A 21,546-nucleotide genomic window follows, 5' to 3' on the forward strand; every position below is an offset into this window, starting at 1 on the left:
AAAGTCATTTAAATGACAAGTTTTATCTAAAGTAATCAAAACCTTTTCCTGTAAATTGTCATTTAAAGGAAAAAGCACAGATGCTATTTTATCTGAATTTCCCCCCCAAATTTTTCATTCTGTGATTCTTTAAAATTTTCATGACACCACCGATGGCAAGGGATGGTTCCAAAATGTTTTCACTAGGTGAATTCACCCACGGCCACGCACTGGGAAGGTAATATTCTGTTACTGGTTTGACCTTTTCTCCCGGGCTTCAGACTGCATACTCTACTGCCTACAGGGTATCTGACCTCAGATTTACCACAAATACCTTTAAATGAATATATGCACGATGGAGGCTAGTTTTCCCACTTCCTCCCCGTCCTGTGCCAAACAAAATAAGAGCAAATTTATTCTTGCTCAAGGAGGAGGAGACACTTCTCCCACCAGTGAATGGTGTGAGCTACCCGTCACCCAAGCCAGAAACTGGAAGTAATTCTAGGTTCCTTTTTCCAGATAGTCCACTCCTGTCACATCAACCCCCCTAAATTCCCCTGAAGCTGCCGCACTGGGGGGAAGCATGGGTTAATGGAATTTTACAGGAATGATGTTACATATGACTTGTATGGATTCCTAATTCCCAAATGTACTAGTTCCATGATCTGGGCTGATGACTTGACCCTTCGGAGCCTTGGTAACAGCACCTGGAAAATGCCACGTGTCAGCAATAGCGCATCAAAGCGGGTGACTGAGAGTCATGCTGGTGGAGCAGATGATCACTGGCCCTGAACAGCCAGAGAAGGTTTCACAGAAAAGGCAGAGCTGAAATGGAAAGCATGGGGGTGGGCAGCACGTGGGTGCCACCTAGGAAGGCAGGGGGTCAGCCAGGCTCCGGGGCTCAGAAGACATGGACGTTCCGCCACTGGCGGATCGGATATTCCCCCCAATAGGCTAACGGCCCCTGTGATTTGTATCCACTGCAACACACAAGAGGATAAACAAAATGTAGTCTTGGGTCCCAAGGAACAGAAAATCTAGTTAAGTATGGAAGGTAGTTGAAACTGGTAGAAGCAAAATTCTAAACCACATTATCAAGTTTTGGAGTGGGCATGGGTGGACTGGGGATTCAAAATAAAGTAGTGTTTCAAAAAATAAATTGAGCCTCAGTGTTCAAGGTGGACGGAACCAAAGAAAGCCTGGAGGTGGCACAGGCCGTGGGCTTGGTAAGCACGGGTCCTGCAGTTCTGAGAGCGCGTCTCCCACGTCAGGAGGATGGGCACAAACCCAGAAGGTTCTTCAGGGAGAATCAGTCCATCTTCTCAGGTCCCACAACAACCAAATACTGATCAGAGGGTCAAATCTTGGGGTGAATGGAGACAGAGGAATTCAGGATTCTCCCAGCATTCACAGTGGTTTCAGGCCGCATTTGGAGCGGGGGCGGGGGGGGCTTGCAGGGCTGTATGTGCACGCGTGCATGTAAAACATCTGTGTAGCAACAGTACAAATACCCACAGCAGAAGTGAGGCCAAATAGTCTGTGTCAATTATGTGAAAGGGTAAATATTCCTATTAAAAATAGCACGTCTCTCAGTTTCTAAACAAATAAATCAATAAACTAATTACAAGCAATTTAACAGATACACCTTAAAATGTCTCCAAAAGTCAAAGGATGAAGGAATAGCAAAAGGAAACAGGGCAAACATGCCAGATCCAGCAGAATCTTAATAACGAAGTTGATGGAGGGAAAGGCGGGGGCAGAAAGTCACGAGCCTCCCCGGCTGCAGAAGCTCAGCTCAGCTCGGCTCTCGTCCCGAAGGGAACACTGCCCACGGCGAACCCACGCAGCGGGGCCCCGGGGCTGGCAGGAGGCGGCCCCGCGCTCTCAGAGCCTGCCCTGCATGGCCAGTGGGTACGGCCACCCCCGTGCTGGGCCTGGACAGTCCACACTGCCTGCAGGCAAGCAGTGGCACCGGGAGGCTGGTGCCCCTCTCGGGAGTTTGCCTCAACGGATTGGAGAGAAGTACTCGCTTTTCACGAGTGTAATTTAAGCAAGCAGAACGTGAGCCCGAGGCCTCCAACGCCATATGTGTAGCCAGGTGAGGAGGGCGCTGGCCAGAGGGAAGCAGGGTCCACAGGCGCGGCAAGAGCCCGAGGGCACGCCGGGCTCCCTGTTCCAGCCACACCCAGACAGCAGCGGCCGTCCTTCCCCAGGGGCTGTTTGGCACGTCGGTTATCCCCCTTTGCCTTACACTCACATCATCTAAAAACTGCATCAGTAGCTCTTTCATGAAGAAACACCATAGTCTAGTTAAAAGGCAAATGAGGTAGTAAATGTATTTGATAAGACGAAAGAGGTACTCAGCATTCTATTAAAGGCCAACACCAATTGATACAAGAAGCTGAGTGTAAGAAGAGCCAGAAGGACAAAGGCACCAAGAGCAGAGTCACGCTCCTGGCGCGCTGCTTTATACACAATTTCGCCCCATGGAGAAACCGGTGAGAACGCTTGAGGTGCAGAGGCTGGGAGACCTGCCCGCGGCCAGAGCTGTCATGGCATCAACGCAAGAAAGCAGGCTCACACCCCCTGATTCAAGAGCCTGCAGTCTGCCTCTAAGACAGATACTCACTCTCCTAGATCAAGGGTGCTTTTTAATGACTTCTAACTTTGAAATAGTTTAGACTCACAAGAAGTGGCCAACAGGACAGAGAGTCCCGTGTGCTCTTCACTTGCTTCCCCTGAAGGTAACATGTTGCACGACCACTGCATGTTACCCAAACACAGACCCGATGCGACAATACGGTTAACTCAAATGCAGACTTGATCCAAGCTCTGCCAGCTTTACACACACTCTCTGCTCTGTGTCTCACGGAGAGACTCCCATCACCACCCTGTCCACCCGTCTCCCCCAGGACACAGACGTTTCCATCATAGCAAGGATCCTCCTACCCCTCCCCCTCGAGTCACACCTGTCCCAGCCCTACCCATGGCAACCAGTGATTTATTCTCCACCATTACACTTTTGTAACTTCAAGAACGTTATGTCCAAGTTATCATATGGATCAACAGTTTATTCCTTTTTATTGATGGATAGTATTCATTGTATAGATATGCTATAGTTCGTTTATCCAAGTGATGTTTTTTTTTTGTTTTTTTTTTTTTTTTTTTTTTTTTTTTTTTTTTTTTTAATGCGTTACGCGGGCCTCTCACTGTCGTGGCCTCTCCCGCTGCGGAGCACAGGCTCCGGACGCGCAGGCTCAGCGGCCATGGCTCACGGGCCCAGCCGCTCCGCGGCATGTAGGATCTTCCCACACCGGGGCACGAACCCGTGTCCCCTGCATCGGCAGGCGGACTCCCAACCACTGCGCCACCAGGGAAGCCCAAGTGATGTTTTTTTGAAAGCCTTCATTTCCCAGGTTTTCTATGATATAGTTGTATCTTGTTGTTAAAAGAAAGCTTGGTGCATTCTCAAGAATAAGGTTTATCATATTTGAGACCTCAAAATTTTAGGTTAGGAAGTACTGCCATGGAAGTTAATCAAATTTGTATAACTTCCTTTACACAAAAATTGCAGGGAATTCCCTAGTGGTCCAGTGGTTAGGACTTGGCGCTTTCACTGCCATGGCCTGGGTTCAATCCCTGGGTGGGGAACTAAGATCCCACAAGCTGCAGAGCACAGTCAAAAAAAAAGAAAAATTGCAAAAAAGTTCTGTGACCTAGGGTAATGGGAGGTATTTTATTTGAATCAATGTTCCCACTGAAAACAATAAGAAATACTGTATAATTTTTTAAAAAAATTCTTAAAAGAAATAAAGAACTGAGTAGATAGTGAGAAATTTCTGGACTAAATCCAAATCAGCTACCAGAGAGGTCAGGGGCGACCATACAATCTCCTTTGCCCTGAGAGCACACGCCCTCCCCAGGAGTTTGGACTTGCTCTTCCATAGTCCACCTGTGCAAGGAGCAAAAGTAAAGACCAGGAACATCAAAAGGCGGAGGTCCAACAAGAGGGCCTCCTTCCCATGACGGGTGGGGCCATGAAGGGCTAACTCTCAAACTTAGAGAGAACCTGGACCAAGGCACCTACATGTGGAGATGGAGCCAGGCTCACATTTCCTGAATAATTCGGTAACTGTGAACCTTGAACTTGGATGAAGATGTTCCAAGACAGGCAGTACCTCCAAGTACACAGTTCAGAAGCAGGGTATTTGTGTTGGAAAAACATATTTTCATCTTTTATTTCAAATGATTCCTATAGTTAGCTTTTTAAATATAATTGCAAACAAACAAACAAAACCCAAATAAACCACAGCACAACACAACAGCAAACACCACACAGTACCCAGTCAAACAACATACCATGAACAAGAGCCACGAGGAAAAAATACAAAAGAACAAAACTGCGAAAGGCATCAGATATTACACGTGACAGACACAAACTATAAAACACCTGGATACACAAGAACAATTAGAAGAGTGCTTGCACAGAATAGGCAAATATAAAAACGAAACAGCCAATGTGATATAGAAATTGAATAAAATTTTTAGAACTAAAAAAATACCAATAACTGAAATTAAGAAACTGATTGGTTTAATAGCTGATTAGACACAGCCAAAGATGAAATTAGTGACTTGGAAGACAGGGCACTAGGAATACTATTTATTAATAGAATAAAGCACAGAGACAAAAAGGTGGGAAATACAAAAGTAAAAACAGGAGAAACAAAGGGTACAGTGTGGATATCTAATCAACTTTGAAAGAGAGGTGACAAAATAGGGCAAAGGCAGTATTTAAAAAGACAAACTAAGAATTTTCTTGGATGAATGAAAGAAACCTATCTACAGATTCAAGAATAAACATTCATCTAGATATTATATCAGAGAGCAGGACACCAACAACAGAGAGAAAATCTGAAAGAGGCTGGAAGGGTCACAGGTGAGTAAGACTTAAATGACAGCTAGTAGACAGCAGCCATGGAAGCCAAAAGAGAGTAAAATAATCATGACAACTTAGAAATCTATACACAGGTGAAGCTATTTTTCAAGAAGAAAAGCCAAGCAAAAATCTAGAGAGTTCCCAACAAAGACCAGCACTAAACAAAAACTAAAAAAATAAATTTCTGACAGAAGAAAAATTATTCTATGTGGAAGGTGTGAAATGCAACAAGAAAAACAAAACATGGATAAACCAAAATTAAGAGGGAATCTGTAGGAACTTCCCAGGTGGTCCAGTGGTTAAGACTCCACACTCCCCATGCAGGGGTTCCAGGTTCGGTCCCTGGTCGGGGAACCAGATCCCACATGCATGCTGCAAACTGGGTGTCTGCATGCTGCAACTAAGAAGTCTGCATGTTGCAACTAAAGATCTCTCATGCCGCAATGAAGATCCTGAGTGCCACAACTAAGACCCAGCACAACCAAAATAAATAAATAAATAAAATTTTTTTTTAAAAGAGGGAATGTGTAAAACAGTAATATTGGGCTTCCCTGGTGGCGCAGTGGTTGAGAGTCTGCCTGCCAATGCAGGGGACACGGGTTTGAGCCCTGGTCTGGGAGGATCCCACATGCCGCTGAGCAACTGGGCCCATGAGCCACAACTACTGAGCCTGCGCATCTGGAGCCTGTGCTCCGCAATGAGAGGCCGTGACAGTGAGAGGCCCGTGCACCACGATAAAGAGTGGCCCCCGCTCGCCACAACTGGAGAAAGCCCTTGCACAGAAACAAAGACCCAACACAGCCATAAATAATAAATAAATAATTAAAAAAACAAAAAAACCCCAGTAATATCTTGGAGTTTAAGAATAACTACAATTAGAATAAATGACAAAAATGGATTAAGTCAGAAGGGGTAAATGGAGTTAAACACTTCTAAGGTGACATGCAAAGGAAATGATTACCTTTAGACTTTGAGAAATTAAGAATGTTTTTAATTTCTAGGATAAATACTAAAAGAACAGAAACTGCTTATAAAACTTACAAACTACTAGAAAAAAAGTGGAATTATAAAAAATAATAAATAAAATGGTAAGAAAGGAGACAAAATATAGAATAGTTAAGTCACATTAAAAGCACAATATAAAATGATAGATTTAAACTAAAAATATAACAGTATTACAATAATTGTGTATGTACTAAATAGTCAAAAATTATGGGAGTAGATAAAAATTAAACTTTATGCTATTTACATGAGACACATATAAATACAATTACACAGAAAAGTTGAAAGTACAAAGATGGAAAAAGACATGCCAAGCAAATTAAAGCCAGCTGGCATTACTATATTAACATAAAACAAAGTAGAATTTAATGCAAAAAACTTTAGTGGAGATAAAGAAAGTCCCTTTGTAATGAGAAAATGCCTAATTCAGAAGAAATATATAGCAATTTAAATTTGTATACAAGAGGGAGGAGATATGGGGATATATGTATACATATAGCTAATTCACTTTGTTATACAGCAGAAACTAACACAACACTGTAAAGCAACTATACTCTAATAAAGATGTTAAAAAAAATTTGTATATAGTCAATGCCAAAGTCACAAAATATATGATACCAAAAACAGACAGAATTCCAAGGAAAAATAGATGAATTCACAATACCGATCAGAGATTTAAACACAATCCTCAGTAACTGTTAGAAAAGAAAGAACAAAATCAAGCAGGGGTACACAGAAACTGAAAAACAAGATGAACAATCTTGACCTAACGGACATATAAAACAGTGCAGCCAACAATTCAGATTCCATGTTCTTTTCAAGCACACAGCGAATGTTTACAAAAACCAAACTAAATACCCTGCAACTAGTCTCAACATATTTCATAGATCTGAAATAATGAATGTTATGTTTTCTGACAACAATGTAATAAGTCAAATATGAACAAAGACATACTTAGAAAAGTCAAATATGGTTGTAAACTAAGAAATAACTTTGTAATAACTATGGGTCAAAGAAGAAATCACAGTGGAGATTTAAAAATATTCTGTAGTTGACAATAACAAAAACACTATACATATGAAAACTTTTAGGATGCAGCCAAAGTAGTACTTACAAAGAAATTTATAGCCTCAACTGCATATATTCAAAAAGGGGAAAAACCGTGAAAACTAGTGAATTAAGCATCTATCTGAAGAAGTAAGAATAATACAAACCAAAGAAGGTAGGAGGAAAGAAATAAGGTAAGGTAACATTAATAAAACAGAAAAATATTATATAGCATAGAAAATCAATAAACTCAATCTTAAGACTGTTAAAGTTGACAAACCACTGGAAGACTAATCAAGAAAAAAAAGAGAAAGGGCAGAAATAAGTATCAAGAATGAAGATCAATATCACAGATCCTACATATAAGAAGAGATAACAAGAAAACACTATTAACAAAATTTAATTTAAAAACTTTGAGGGTTCCCTGGTGGCGCAGTGGTTAAGAATATGCCTGCCAATGCAGGGGTCACAGGTTCGAGCCCTGGTCCCAGAAGATCCCACATACCGCGGAGCAACTAAGCCCATGCCTGCAACTACTGAGCCTGCACTCTACAGCCCACGTGCCACAACTACTGAGCCACGTGCCACAACTACTGAAGCCCATGCACCTAGAGATCATGCTCCACAACAAGAGAAGCCACCGCAATGAGAAGCCCTTGCACCACAAGGAAGAGTAGCCTCTACTCACCACAACTAGAGAAAGCCTGCAGCAACAAAGACCCAACGCAGCCCCCAAAAAATAAATTAAATTTTTTTAAAAACTTGAATATTTAGGTACAGTTGACATACTTCCTTAAAACCGTAACTTTTCCAAAACTGACTCAAGAGGAAATTAAAAGCCTGAAAGCAGCTTTTCTAACTCTTTAAAGTTAACTGTTTAAACTATAACTAGTTAAGAAATATATTTAAACTAGTAAAGAAATCAACTCTGTCAAACATCTTTCCACAACAAAAAGTTCAGGCTGACATGGCCTCCTTTGATGTAAATATGTCCAAGGAATAAATAATTACAATTTTAAACAAAAATATTTTAGAGAAGACTCATCAATATATTTTATGAGAATAGCATAATCTTGATACTAAACACCAAAAGAATGATGTGAGAAGGAAAGCTATGAGTCAATCTCACTCATGTAAACCAATGCAAAAATTTCACAAAAATTACAAGCAAATGGAACCTGGCAAGCCTCCTGCACACCCGCTGATCCGACTGCCTGACCTACAGAACATGAGAGGAAAACTGCCTCCCAAGCCACACAAGCTCTCATCGACATCAGCGTTTACACAAACACACCCTATTGGCAAGAGGTTCTCAAGTGTTGCTCGGAAGGAACGCGCTGTCGCCTCGTGGAACACCATCGTGCTTGTACCGCCCACATCCGCCTCACGTGGGTAAACCCTTCCTGACCCAGCACTGGCAAGACGGTTGCTTCTGACCGACTAGACTGTTACGCAGCATTTTAACGCGTATGCGCAAAGAACATCATCATTAGAGACACGTAACTGCAAGCTGCTTGCCTGAGGGACTCTGACGTGCCCTGTAAAGTGTTCTGATCGTTTGCTTTGTGCTGTCAGTGACACAACGATCTACGGAACATACGTTCATTTTAGAGTTACAGGAGTTATGACTTGTACTATTTTCCTTGACAGACAAAGTAAACTGGATCAGGTGACTCAAACATCTTTAATTCTGTAGAGAATTTCTATGAAACAGCTTTTCTTCCTTAAGCTGGAAAAGCCTTTTAAGAGTGTTAGGTCAGACAGATGTAGAGAACAAACATATGGACACCAAGGCAGGGAGTGACGGGCGGTGGTGGTGGTGGTGTGATGAACTGGGCGATTGGGATTGACATGTAGACACTGATGTGTATAAAGTTGCTGACTAATAAGAACCTGCTGTACAAAAAAATAAATAAAATAAAATTCAAAAAAAACAAGAGTGTTAGGTCAGTAGAAGAAAAAGCACTTTACTTTTCAGAATTGTGTATTCTGCAAAACAAAAAAAATTTTTAATCTATCCTTTATTAAATGCAGAAGCGTATTTCATAAATACTAAAAGTATCGCTACTCATAGTTTAATGGAAACTTTGCAATGGGAAAGCAAACTTGGTTGAGTCAAATGTAAGCCTTAGGCCCCTAAATCAGTGCCCTCTATACTTTTTATGTTTTATGGTTTTCATCCCTCTGCTAAATCTGTATAATTGCATCCTCAGACTGTGAAAAACAAGGAAAAGTATCGTGCTGAAGTAGGCATGAGATATTATGAAGCTAAACAGAGGTACAGTCATAATTCTGTCTAGTAAGTCTCTCCAAGCTTGACTGAATATGTTACCCTAAATAGAAAATTGTTGATGGAAAAACTAGAACAAGCCAGATTTGCAGAAAGCCTTGTACCTTTCTCATTTTGTAATCAGACTTTTTTTTTTGGCCACACCATGTGGCATGTGGGATCTGAGTTCCCTGACCAGGGATCGAACCTGTGCCCCCTGCAGTGGAAGCGCAGAGTATTAACCACTGGACCGCCAGGGAAGTCCCATATAATCAGACTTTTTAAAAGGATATACAAAGCATGCACTCCGATGTTCACTGCAGCTCTGTTTACAATAGCCAGGACATGGAAGCAATCTAAACGTCCATCGACAGATGAATGGATAAAGAAGATGTGGTACATATATACAATGGAATACTACTCAGGCATAAAAAGGAATGGAATAGTGCCATTTGCAGAGATGTGGATGGACCTAGAGATTGGCATACAGAGTGAAGTAAGTCAGAAAGAGAAAAACAAATATTGTATAATATCACTTATATGTGGAATCTAGAAAAATGGTACAGACAAACTTACTTGCAAAGCAGAAGTAGAGACACAGATGTAGAGAACAAACTTAAGGTTACCAAGGGGGGAAGTGGACGTGGGATGAACTGGGAGATTGGGATTGACATATATACACTATTGATACTACGTATAAAACAGATAACTAATGAGAACCTGCTGTATAGCACAGGAAACTCTTAAAAAAAAAAAAAGGATATACATACTGACATTGTCAGTTTACTAAAGAAAGAAGTTAAAGAGAATTTAAAAAAATAAAGAGAATAAATAAAGAGAATTAAATAAAATATTAAAAAAATAAAAGTTGAATATTGTTCAATGGTTTCTATCAGTTAAAGATAGAAGGGCCCCAGAAACAAGAAGGCCTTTCGCATCATACAACAGAAACAGTAGTGAGGTGACATCACATAACATTTCAGAACTGATATAAGCAACAGAAACGAAGAAAAACAAGATTAATGAAAGCAAAGGAAAAAACCCTGGGAATTCCCAAGAAAAAAAGATGTGCTTAAGAGATATGGGAATAGGAGCTGTCTGTTGGCAGCTGCAGAAGGACATGCGGGAAGGACTGGGTTAACAGCTAAGATGGGCAGTGCTGACCCTGAGACTCAGCCCCAGGAGGCCGGCTGAGCTGGCACTGGGTGGGGCTCGCAGTGGGGTTCACATGGGGCTGCGGGGTTCACACCAGGCTAAGTGGAGTTCACACCACGGGGCAATGAGATTCACACCAGGGTCAGTGGGGTTCACACCAGCAGGCAGTGGGCTTCACACCAGTGGGCAGGGGGTTCACATCAGAGTCAGTGGGGTTCACACCAGGGGGGCAGTGGGCTTCACACCAGTGGGCAGTGGGGTTCACACCAGGGTCAGTGGGGTTCACACCAGGCAGTGGGGTTCACAGCAGGGTCAGTGGGGTTCCCTCTTTCGTTCTAGGTGGATCATTTCTTTCACACTGAGAACAATACATTCAATAACATCATATTCAGTGAAACCAGACGTCTGTTTTTCTTCATTCTTAAACCTACCTTATGGGAATGATGTAGGAGAAGAGCAGGAGAAAGCGGAAGAGACTGCGGTACCAGGGACCTGAGAATCCCTGCAAGGTCACCATGACAACCGAGAGGGCAACCAACGCCAAAAACAGCGCTTTGGTCAGCTGATTGAGCTCAAGGTCCAGCAAACCAACCTGAAAGAAAATGAAGAGTTAGGACAGAACCACATTCTTAAATTTTCTTTTGTACTAGCTTTCATTATACCGAAATACAAAAATGTACTAACTTTACATTTTCTTCTGTAAACTTCTCCTGACACTCACACTTCTTTCTGAAAAGCCTTTTAGAGATTGAGGGAGAATTTCTGAAAGTGACCCATGGTCCCCAGAGCATTTCCAGAAAGAGTCTACTGAGAAAACACGAGTCCTGAGTACCCAACCCCAAAAAACTCAGATCCTTTCTCTAGATAATCAGGTTACGACCAGCAAGTGGACAAAAGGGGATGCGGGACGAGAGCCGCACGGACGGCCCGGCCAGTTCTCCGGGAGCACACGCGCCTTTTTCTCTGCACGTGCCACGTCAGGGAATCACTTAGGATTTTCTTCAGAACAGGACAGTATGTCTGTCATCCCTCTCTGCCAAGAGTCTCCCTGAAAAGAACTTCTCTTAATTAAGAAGAAAAGCAACAGGTGGAGTAGTTAGCCTGCAATGACAACTTGTTAATTTGCAGAAGTCCTGTACTTTAGGTCCTCCCAGTAAGGCACACAACACTCCAATTCATCCTGTGAGTCATTTGCCAGCTGAGCAAAACGTGAGGGAAAATTATGTCAATAAGAATTAGTTCCTTTTTTGTGTGCGTTCTGTGTGGGATCTTGGGGACAGTAAGAACGAGATACCCAGACACCATCCATTCTACAAGTGAAGAGAACACTTCTGAAGCATGCGGCTTCAATTTCAAGCCCAGCACCTCCACCAAGTCCTGCTCCGTGCTTAGTGTCATTGCTGAAAGACTACCGGGCAATGCAGCGTGGGGGGCAGAGAGAGGAGCGGGGAGGGCGGCGCCAGGCTTTGTAGAAGGGCTTTAGAGCCACAAAGAGGACAAGAGACGCCGTACGGCAGTTAAGATCCCTCAAGACTCTGTGTTTAGGCTAGTCTGGCTCTGCCACCTGGCTGCACAACCTTGGGCAAGCTGAGCATCAGTTTTCCCATCTGTAAAATGGGCTGTAACATGTCTTCCTGACAGGACCCGGGGGGAAAGAGAGGACGCACAGCACAGGGAGCACAGCTTCTGGTAGAGAGCAAGCCTGCATGCATGCTACTACTATTGTCATCACTATTATCATTGTTATTATTATTAAAAACCTGGATTTGAATCTCTGCTTACTAACTGTGTGACCTTGGGGAATGTTCTTACACTCTTTAAGCCTCACTCTCCTCCTCTGCAAACTGCTGTTACCCATCTCCTAACAGAGGTGCCTGGAGAAGCCCAAACAATGTGGCAAAGCTCACTGTCACTACTGGTCACCCTCAGGCCAGGGCACAGCAGGTGCTTAACAGAACTGCTTATATGTAATTTATATGACACTAGCAGAAGACTGAATCCTATCAGGTTATCCATCTGCCATCTGAGTTTCTTCTGAATCTGGTACAGATTTTGAAAAAGAGAAATTAAAAAAGAAAACATGATTACCAAAACTATACTATTATTCTCAAATTTAAAACTTTTAGAATTACTAACCTACTTAATACCAGTTTATTTTGGAATGCCTTTTGAATACCATGTCTTTGGCCAATAAAAAGCTAGCCTTTTCCACACTTCACTGTTTAGTTTATATCTGGTTTTGATTAGGGTTTGCCACAAAGGCTCATGAGAACGTTAGAACCTGTAGTTACAAAGAAAGCACAAAACTTTGTCAGAAAACCCAGTTAAGTGCAGCAGTGAAGAAAACTCATTCACTATACAAGCAAGTTTAAATACCTACTACATTTTTTGCTGAACTCTATGGTTATGAAAAAGGAGTCAACTATGAGATTTTACCCTTCAAGAAACAGCCAATCTAGTAGGAAGTATAAGGCGAACACCAGTAGTATACCCTATAGAAGAGAAATCTTCTCTAACCAAGCTTATGGGGGAAGTCACTTCTTAGAGCTGCCCGTCATCATTACTGCTGTTGGCTGACACCTCACGGCCTTTAGAGGCTCCAGAAACCACGGGAATGACAACAGGGACCCAGAAGCTACACCGCTGGAAGTCTGTCTAACGCACTCGCCCTACCTCCACACCAAAGCCAACACTACAGGGTCTGCGCAGTGGTCTGGGAGCCACGGGTCCCCACCTCCAAGGGCCCTGGAGGTGGGAGCGGGGCCAGGGGCGAGGCCGCTCTGCAGCGTCTGCGCCTCCAAGCCACCACCCACAGAGGTCCCGCCCCTCCAGGCCCCACCCCACCACAAGGCCCCGCCCCCACTAAGTCCCTCCCCTCAGCAGGCCCCTCCTCTCCACAGCCACCACCCCGGCAGGCCCCGCCCCCTCGCCTGGGACACGCGGCCTCCTCTGGTCGCGCGCGCTCTTCAGACTCGGAACCCCAGGGACTTTAGGCAAGTCCTAGAGATGCGCTGTCTCCTGTGCGCAGCTTGTGCGCAGATGAGACCCTTCCCGGCCAGGCCGGCCGTGTCTGCAAGGCTCTGCGGGAAGCGCCCTGCCCCCCTAGCGGTCACTTCCAGCGCAGTGACCGGGCGAGTGGGCAATGGGGCCAGCCGGTCCGGGCTCGCCACCTCTGGGCCGGGACGAGCAGCGGGAAGGACCGCACCGACGGTTCTGGAAGCTTCGCCGGTGGAGCGGGACTGGGCTCCGTGAGAGCGGCGGCCAGGACCATGGCGCCTGATTTATCAACTCCATTTAAAAACCGGCAGAACCAGGACAAATACCTTGCAATTTCCGCTACTTCAACTACTATATAGTTTATGCTTGAATTATTGAGAAAAATAGGGTTTTGGATTAAAATGAAGAAAAATTAAGCCAGGGAAGTAGAGCATGTTTCAAAGCCCGGGCCCTCTGCGGTGACAAAGACGGCCTAAGTTCCAAGCCTCGCGGAGGGTCAGATGAAGTCATTACTCATGCAGTCAGGGAAAAAAGACTCAATTACCTCAACGTAAAGATGCTATCAATGAATGCAAAGTGCATATTTTACTCTATTCATCCAAATCCCATTAAAAAGTGAAAGGAATGATTTAATCTGGCCTTCCAGAGTTGGCGTTTTTTGTAATAAAATAAAGAATCACTGTCTTGCAAAATGCATGACCACTGCCTCACACTTTCCCCTGCATCATGGCAGTGAAGGACTGTAAGAGCTGGGACAAAACAGTCAGGAATGAGGACAAGGTTTCCTTTGAAAAAATGACCCATAGAGGATGGAAACATTACAAGCAGCCCACTGCACATTGATACTCAGCTAATTCAAAGTATTAATACCTTTCTAATTGACGAGGACACATGTGGTCAACTGCCTGACTGGTGACTATAACTAAATGTCGTCTTCACCAACCCCTTCTAATTTAAAGGACGAATGAAATGTTTAGCAGAGAAAACACAGCTTCTCAGTAATGGGCTGTTCCCTGCTTTCTTTCAGGAGCCTTCCTGAACTATGATTATTCTTCCTCGAACATAATTGCAACCGAGCTATAGTATATAGTATGATCTTTTTTGGGGTGGGGGTGGGGGTGGGGGGTGGTCAATTCTAACAAAGCACAGTGAGAAGAAAAGAGATACTTCAACTATTTTTCTAAAGGTCACTTTCAATTTTATACTCATTTCACTAGAACACCCTTAAAAGTTTCTTCAACTTGTCTAAAATGCAGTCTGGACTCAAAAACTATTCAATATGAAAGCTAGTTAACTTTAAAGCTACAAATTCTATAAAGAAGGTGGTAGCCTGAGTTTTGATGTGAAACTCTTCTTTCTTTCAAAAATTTCCTAGAACATCTGAACAGGCCAGATAGCTTTTACTATGATTTCAAGACCTTTTTAACCCTAAGGTATATTATTAATCAGTTGAAGTAATTATGACTGTATAAGAAAAGGTAAGTACACTAGGAAGTAATTTTCAACATTTTTGTAATTTCCTATATTAGTAAAGCAAATTTTCTTCCACTTGTCATAATATTTGTTTGATTTGAAACAACTGTGATAACAAAATTAAATACGCTACTGGAAATTTTAATCTCCAAGGGAAAAATCTGTGCATAATGTCTAAGATGCCACAATGGCTCTGGGAAGGGGCTGCTCTGGGATAATGAACACAATAATTGCCTGTATAATCTAAAACGCTACTAATGGCAACGATCACAGATCCACTTAGCTCCTCTTTAATTTATGTACCAAGTTTTAAACAGCTAATGGTTCTCAGTAAAATAATGGTTTATACCAACAATGAAGGGTAAATACGGTATCCTCCTGCTTAATCAAGAAAAGATCAGTCAGGTTTTTTAAGGCACCCGTGGACGAATGAGACCCCACCTTATCTCAGTAACACAATGCGTTTCTAGCCGATCTCAAAGTCCCCCTAAGTCCCCAAGAAATCAATGTAGAAGTCTCGTGTTATAAAAACTTAGTAGCAGAGAAAACAGAAGGCATAAAAATAAGCACTGCCAACTGCTCCTCACGTGATGTTACCCCTGGATCAATGTTATGTGAACAGCCAAGTACTGTAACCTTGCTTCTAAAACTCACATTTCCTTATTTGCTACGTGAATGTATTTTAGTATAGCAAAACCATAAGATGCAAAATGTGAAAAAGCCAATTTAAACTCTTGCAGAAAGCTAAGTATCATTTTAATTTGTCCTATATTTTCCCTGTAAATATATCTCAATTTGAAAAACAGAAACGCCTCCAATCTACTAGCAAATGCACTCACGACGACTCTACACAGACAGAGATACAGCTTCACACGTGAGAGACTACTTAGGGGAAACTATAACATTACCGTTAACGTTGTTTATCTTTTAGCAGCTAAACTATTCTCGGATCAGCCCATCAGCCCCACATCATTCAGAATTTGGATTGTGACTACAAAATTGACATAGGGCTACTGCTTTAACCTAGTTGAAATTCCTATAAAAAAACACATTTCTTGGGGCTTCCCTGGTGGTGCAGTGGTTGGGAATCTGCCTGCCAATGCAGAGGATGCGGGTTCGAGCCCTGGTCTGGGAAGATCCCACGTGCCGCGGAGCAACTGGGCCCGTGAGCCACAATTACTGAGCCTGCGCGTCTGGAGCCTGTGCTCCGCAACAAGAGAGGCTGCGATAGTGAGAGGTCCGCGCACCGCGATGAAGAGTGGCCCCCGCTTGCCACAACTAGAGAAAGCCCTCGCACAGAAACAAAGACCCAACACGGCCATAAATAAATTAATTAATTTTTTAAAAAGTCAGGTGCTGTGCTATTTAAAAAAATAATAATAAAAATTAAAAAAATTAAAAAACACATTTAAATATCTTTGAAACAAATCGGTCCTATATTTTCTACTTTTAGTAGAATCTTAAAAATAAGAAAAAAATAAGTACATACCTTCAATTCAAATAATTGAAACTCTTACACTAAATCTAACTCCTAAATCTTACAGCAATAACTTTTTTCCAGTTTGGAGTTTAAATTAAAAGTATTAGTTTTTTTTTTTTTTTTAAAGCGATGCGATGTAGCCCTTTTTTTCTTATTCTCCAGTTTATTTATTCATTCATCTTTGGATATGAACGCCTCAGTCCTAAGCGTCTGTCCTGCACGCAGGCGCCACCCACCCATAGACAACTCGGCTATTATCATTTACTGCCCCAGTGATCTGCGAAATAAGAAGCGCTTCTTTTAGCCGTTCTAGTCTATTGGCTCAATAATCTGTGCGTTAAAAGCTCCCTAAGTAAGTATCAGCACGATAATTCTTAATGTTATATCACCTTAATTTTTAAAAGTCAAAATCTATATTTACACAATAAACATTTAAAAGTCTATTCTGAAAGAATATTTCATATTCTACATTTTTACCTGCGAATAAATTTTGCCTGACTATTCTATATTCAGCATTTAAGGTTTCTTCCTTGCTTACCAAACAGTTATCACATAAGATATTTTTTTTCTTGAATATTTAACATTTAAAAATAAAATGGGGGGACTTCCCTGGCGGTCCAGTGGGTAAGACTTCGCCTTCCCATGCAGGGGTGCGGGTTTGATCCCCTGCTGAGGAGCTAAGATCCCACATACCTTGTGGCCAAAACACCAAAACATAAAAGCAGAAGCAATATTGTAACAAATTCAATAAAGACTTTGAAAATGGTCCACATCAAAAAAAATCAAAAAAGAGAAAAGAAAATGTGATTATATTTTTTAGATAAACAAAAAAAGCCTTAATGCAAAGCTCAGCTCCTCAGCAAGGAAGTACAGCCTCTTTCCATGTTAATGTGAAAAACTCAGGAGAGGGGGGACCCAGTGCAAGCCCTCACCTAGTTTACACAACCTTGGTACCGATCAGCTCCGTGTTTAGGACAATGCACGTCGTCAGATCACTCTGTCCGCTAGACACGATAAACATGTTGTGAAGGGTGAAATTATCCCTAAAATCTACAAACATATTACTTGCTGAGTTTGAAGGGGGCTTCACGAGTGCAGAATGCGGCTGTCTTCTCAAGCCGTCAACCCAGCAGATCATTTGAGAAATTTCAACAGTGGCTTGAGCATTTGCTATAACACATATCCACGTAACATTTTATAGTCATCAAAAATGCCAGAAAATAGCACATTATCTATGGACATATGGACATACACATATACACACGTCAGGTCTGTTTCTGCAAAATGCAGACTTACTTTTATATTCATGCCGGACAATTTGGTCAAGGCTGTTACTGTCTGACAGCCTCTGTCACAGTAGAGCCTTTATTAAGGCGTAACCAGTATATTAAAAAGTCATCAGATTTAAAGCAATATAGTGACTTTAAGTGGTTAGTTGAATTTTTTGTTTCTAATGATTATTATGAACTATTTCAAATAGGCTCAACTTGTGACACATCGAAGCCATGTTTAAAACAAAGATGAGTGTACACAAATATGCAAAACGGTCTGGAAACCGTCTGGAAATTTAATTTGTACTCTATGTACACAAACTACATGAAAATACAGCACTGAATATTTCAAAGGGACCATAATTTTCTAATGTACAGTAGTTCCGGCCTTATTTTACAATAGTCCACACAGGTTATTTAAAAACCAGGGATGCAAGGAGACTACACCACACAGACCACTATCAGCCCAGCACTATGCCGAATATGATTTGTGTGCACTGCTGTCATGTTTCCTGTTGATATTCCCTTGTTGCTTTTATAAAAACATTTCTCTCAGCTGGGGAGAGAAAGCAAAAGCCAAGGTGCAGTATGTTGCGGCTTCGCCAGCAGAGGGCGCTCAGGATTGTTGCTTTTTTTGTTTTTCGAACGCTGAAAGCCTGCTTTTTTTTTTTTTTTTTTTTACAGTACACGGGCCTCTCACTGCTGTGGCCTCTCCCGTTGCGGAGCACAGGCTCCGGACGTGCAGGCTCAGCGGCCATGGCTCACGGGCCCAGCCGCTCCACGGCATGTGGGATCTTCCCGGACTGGGGCACGAACCCGTGTCCCCTGCATCGGCAGGCAGACTCCCAACCACTGCGCCACCAGGGAAGCCCCTCTGCGTTTGATTAAAGCAGAACTTCGATCTTCGATCAGCCAATTCAGTATATATGTTACATGTTGTCTTAGTTTTATTGACAACAAAAAAGTTACCATAAATATCTATGTTGTCATGAAGAATCCAAGACAGAATTTATAGACTTTAACGTGATGAATTAATTATATTGAAGGAAATTTCCCAAATAAAAATCTACTATCAAATAAGGATGTTTGATATGTCATATTTAAAGATATGACAACCAAAATACTGTAGGTAAACGGTACAGTAGTATAGTGCTAAGGCTTTTTTTTTTAAAGATTTAAATCTACAAACTAAATCAATAAAGCTGTAACAACAGCTTACATTAATGGTTTAGCGATCCTGCATATATTTACCTTATTTTTGTCTTAACAGTGTAGAAAGCTATCAGTTTTAAATGGTTTTGCTAAGACCACCCACCAATTCAAAATGATTACTTCAAGCCTGAGCTATCTACCGACACCAGAAACCTCAACCTTCAACATCAGTCATGTAAGTGAAATTTGAGGTCAGGCATTTGACTTCAATTTAATCTAATTAAATAAGCAGTTTATTTTGGTAATTTTATATTTATTTTAACAGATATTTTACAAGTAGCATTAACCTACTCTCGAATTCTTACTATCTAAAAACACAATACCCATGAGTTTAGGGATTAGTAACTGTGTTTTTTAAAAAAAAAAAAAGTCTGGAAAAACGCCAGCAAGAGCAGATTCTGTGCGTGGTCACCGATATGCTCAGGAACTTTGACTTTTATATTATGCTTCTTCAAAGACTTTAAAAGTCCCCACACTCTTGGAAATTCTTTTTTCCCTAGAAACATGAAAAATAGATTTTTTTCTAATAAGAACTCTAAATGGTTCTGATATTTTTAAAGAAAGCCTTTTATTAGGAGTCTTAAAATTTTAACAGACTCAGAAAGAAAGGGCAGACCATGGCTTCTTGTAAATCTGTTGAAATATGGGACAGTCCTCACCTTTCATTTTCTGGTCGATTTTTCATACTGAGGAGCCTATACTACTTAGCACATTTTTCTTCCGGGAGATATGGGCGTGTGTGTGTGTCTTTATTTTCTCCTGCATGTGGCGAGTCCCTTATTTTAAATATTGTTTGTGTATGTATGCATTTTAGAAACACCTTCAAATATACTCTTAAATATTCATTTAAATATAATTTATAAAATATATTATTGAATAGAAAATACTCTTAGATTTTTAAGCACATCAATAATAATGCTGTTAAAATCTGGGCTCTGTTACTGCTTGCTAAAGAAATGGCTGAACATACAGCCAGGGCTTCTAACACTATTGCACCCAAAATTCCCCAGCACAGTGACTAGGGCACCCTCTGAACTCTTCAAAGAGCTGGAAAAGTATTTGGCGGCTTTCTAACACCCAGGAAGTGACATATTGAAGGACGCATTCCTGTTAGTGGCTTGAAACTGCTGGACCGTACATGATGGGAAAGACTGGGATTTAGGCGACGGGAGTAGATCAGAGCCCCTTCTCAGGGAAAGCCAGTACCTGGTGGCCCCCCAGCACGGGAGGCACAGGGAATGGCCGGGCAGGCAGGTACCGGGGCTGCCCTTCTCCCTGGAGCCTGCCTGGGACAGGGCCAGAAGAACTGCTGTGTTTCTTTAAAGAAACTGCATGGGATGGGGGCAGGGGGGGGAAACACCCTTCCACCTGCTTGGTTATTTTCCTAATAAAATTCTGGGAAAGGGAATGGTTAATTTTTTATTAGTAAACAAGGTCATTCATTTATATGAAACTTTAATTTCCAGCCCTAGATTTTCTTCATAAGAGGTCATGATACAGATGAATTTCTATAACAAAGTCCGAGATTTGTTCGGTGATTCAAAACGTTACCATCTAAATTCTTTCTTTGGCATACCAACAAGTAAAATGCATTTCATGGTTTGTGCCAGGGAATTTACCAGACGTTAGTTAACAATTTTTCTATATAATAATAGATTCCAGAAAGTCTCGTTTCATTAAGAACTACTTCAGTCCCATACACAGTATTATAAAGTTGTTAATTCTAAGTAACAGTATCTTAGGGGGAAAAAAAAAAAGACAATCGGCAGGAAAAATCCTCAACGCCTAAGTGTTGCGTGTGGCAGAGCTTAGCTTAGCATGTTTCACGTCTCAGTTTCTGCAGGCAGCGTGGCGCTACTAGAATGTACACTGTACCATGCAGCCCGCGAAGAGACACAAAGGCTGCGATGGTGTCACTACCCCCTTCACCGCTTGTTGGTTTATTGTGTAAATATGTGGGAATTTATGGACCATTTAAGGTCTCCACCCCAGTCTCCAGATACCTGGCACCCATCACGGCATAAAACCACTCGGTAGGGTTTTTAAATCAAGAGTCATTAGCTGACTTGACAAGATCTGTGTCTAAGATATTTACTGGAAACAAAACTATGATCACCGTTTCACTGAACTCATGAAATTCTGTCTCGATGAAATGCATATCACCTCTTTGTGATTATATTAAACACGTGAAAAGATACAGAAAACCCTGGTCAGTGTTTGAAACACCTCAGAATTGCTATTATCTTGTCCATTCTCTGTCCCACCAACATATCAGCATAACTAGCTGACAAACGAAAGTTAACGGCAGGTAAACATAATTAATTTTTAAGGCAGCGTAGCAGAATGGCAGACACAGAACAGCATAAAGAGAAAAAGAATGAAGAAAGTTATCATACTGGCCTAACACCTAACTTTGAATCAACGTTACTTAGTTTTCAAAATCCATAGTTCTCATGATTTGCATTCTTTTGAAAGGAAAACGGAATTCAGGAGATTTGCTGAAATTTTTAAATGACAAGCATAATATGGTTAAATAAACTTTTCATCTTCTTAACTACCCTTTTATTATTAACTCTCTACTCAAGAGGTTTATTACTGGTATCTTGGCAAAATATAGCACTACTTTAAACCATCTAAAATCTTTGTGTTACTTTATGTCTTCAAGGACACTTTATGAACCATTTCATACTTAATGGCTTGTAAGCAATCCCAAGAGCTGGGAGTT

General features: G+C 41.7%; 1 protein-coding gene across 2 annotated transcripts in view; it reads right to left on the reverse strand.

Annotated features, from left to right (window-relative positions):
• ATP9B (ATPase phospholipid transporting 9B (putative)) overlaps positions 1-21,546 on the reverse strand; it is a 217,108-nt gene that overhangs the window by 65,709 nt on the left and 129,853 nt on the right. For both annotated transcript variants that reach the window (XM_065890491.1, XM_065890490.1), the window contains exon 12: positions 10,820-10,980. In XM_065890491.1, coding sequence (XP_065746563.1) covers positions 10,820-10,980 — 161 coding nt within the window. The remainder of the gene's footprint in view (positions 1-10,819; positions 10,981-21,546) is intronic.

The sequence above is a fragment of the Phocoena phocoena genome, chromosome 13 (genome assembly GCF_963924675.1).
Source record: "Phocoena phocoena chromosome 13, mPhoPho1.1, whole genome shotgun sequence".
Taxonomy (NCBI): domain Eukaryota; kingdom Metazoa; phylum Chordata; class Mammalia; order Artiodactyla; family Phocoenidae; genus Phocoena; species Phocoena phocoena.